Consider the following 1,698-nt stretch of genomic DNA (forward strand, 5'->3'; position numbering starts at 1 on the left):
ACAGTCCGCTGCTCATCGCCCGCGGCTTTTTGACAGCTTTATTTGATAACTTAGGCGTATTTTTTCAGGTCCGCGGCGGCGAAGGTAGGCGAGCTTAGGCGGGCGTATTGGGCCGGCGAAGCCAGAAAAGTAGACGGCTTGATAACTACCCCCCCCCTCGTGTTATTGTCCATTGACAAACATTACATTGGTTCTCCTGCTTAAATTATTCATATAAATATAGTGAAAATCTATATACATCATTTAGCAAGTGTTACCGTTCTAATAATGTGCTTCACGGAAGGACCACAAAATCATTAGTTGTTGCTGACCGCTATTGCTGCAAATTGGTTAAAAGATTATTTTACTTTAGATTCCCAACGAAAAAATTAAAGTACAAAAACAGTTTAAATACCAGAATCGAATCTTTTGTCTAATACAGGTACACAAAATATATAAATAAAATAAAAAAATATTTCTGGATTAAAAAGCTTCTTTTTTTCTTTGCATAGGTTTATTCCTGTTGCATATTCAAATATATGGTCCATAAGGCGTCTAAAGATTGAACACTATAGTACAATAATGTTCTATTGATTTGTGCATTTCCGGTCTGGTAACTAGCATAGTGAAGGCCCGCCCAGCAGTGCCATAAAATAGAGTTCTTTGATGCTGGTGGATTCTCTGTAACCAAAGGAAACTCACAATGCAGACTCTGTTGCTGTTATAGCCTGATCTCTCCTAGAAAGTTGGCTTGCTCATATATTCTTCCATTGTCTCTTGTAACATATCAGAATTCTCGATGGCTCTCACTACAGAGTCTTTGGAGGTCTCTTGTATTTCTCCACCCAGCAGGAACTCATCTAAGATAAAGTATGCTTTTTCAAAGTTAAAAATAATGTCCAGCTCACAGACATTCCCAAAGTACTTGTCTAATAGCTCCACAAATCGATAGGCAATCTCCAATGTCAGCAGCTCATTATCCTGATCTTCTATTGCAAAGCAGAAGTACAGGCTGGCATACCTTTTGTACACAAGTTTTAGATCCTTCCAGTCAACAAAGCTGCTCATTTTAGGTGTTCGAGTAAGGATAGTGTGAATCAATTCCTGTGTTATCTTTTGTTTCTCCTTTTCCTGGAGCGTCACATACCATTTCTGTAGACGTAGCTTCCCTTGGCGACTGAACAGAAGGAGGAAACGGATCATTTCTGTTCCGGCGGAAAGGGAAGAGACAGGTGACAGTAACACCGTATTTTATTAATTTCATTTATTTTATTTTATTGTAATGTTAGGTTTTAGTGTAAGGCAGGTTAGGTTTTATTTCACAGGTAAGTTTGTATTCATTTTAACTAGGTAGTTATTAAATAGTTAATAACTATTTACTAACTAGTCTACCTAGTTAAAATAAATACAAACTTACCTGTGAAATAAAAATAAAACCTAAGATAGCTACAATATAACTATTAGTTATATTGTAGCTAGCTTAGGTTTTATTTTAAGGTAAGTATGTATTTAGGAAGTATTTAGGTAATAATTGTAAGGTTTATTTAGATTTATTTTAATTATATTTAAGTAAGGGGTTAGACTTAGGTTTAGGGTTACGTTAGGGTTAGGTTTAGGGGTTAATATATTTATATAGTGATGTGTGATAGGCCAGAGGTTTAGGGGTTAATAGTTTAATTTAGTATATTTCGTTGTGGGGGGCTTGCGGTTTAGTGGTTA

The 1,698-nt window shown here is 36.1% G+C and overlaps 1 protein-coding gene across 1 annotated transcript; it reads right to left on the reverse strand.

Moving 5' to 3' along the window:
• Positions 1-481: 481 nt before the first annotated feature.
• LOC128651662 (AP-1 complex subunit sigma-3-like) lies at positions 482-1,210 on the reverse strand. Its single transcript, XM_053704661.1, has one exon. The coding sequence runs from the start codon at positions 1,180-1,182 to the stop codon at positions 718-720; it is 465 nt and encodes a 154-aa protein (XP_053560636.1). The 5' UTR covers positions 1,183-1,210; the 3' UTR covers positions 482-717.
• Positions 1,211-1,698: the final 488 nt, after the last annotated feature.

This window comes from Bombina bombina, chromosome 3 (genome assembly GCF_027579735.1).
Source record: "Bombina bombina isolate aBomBom1 chromosome 3, aBomBom1.pri, whole genome shotgun sequence".
In the NCBI taxonomy this organism is placed as follows: Eukaryota; Metazoa; Chordata; class Amphibia; order Anura; family Bombinatoridae; genus Bombina; species Bombina bombina.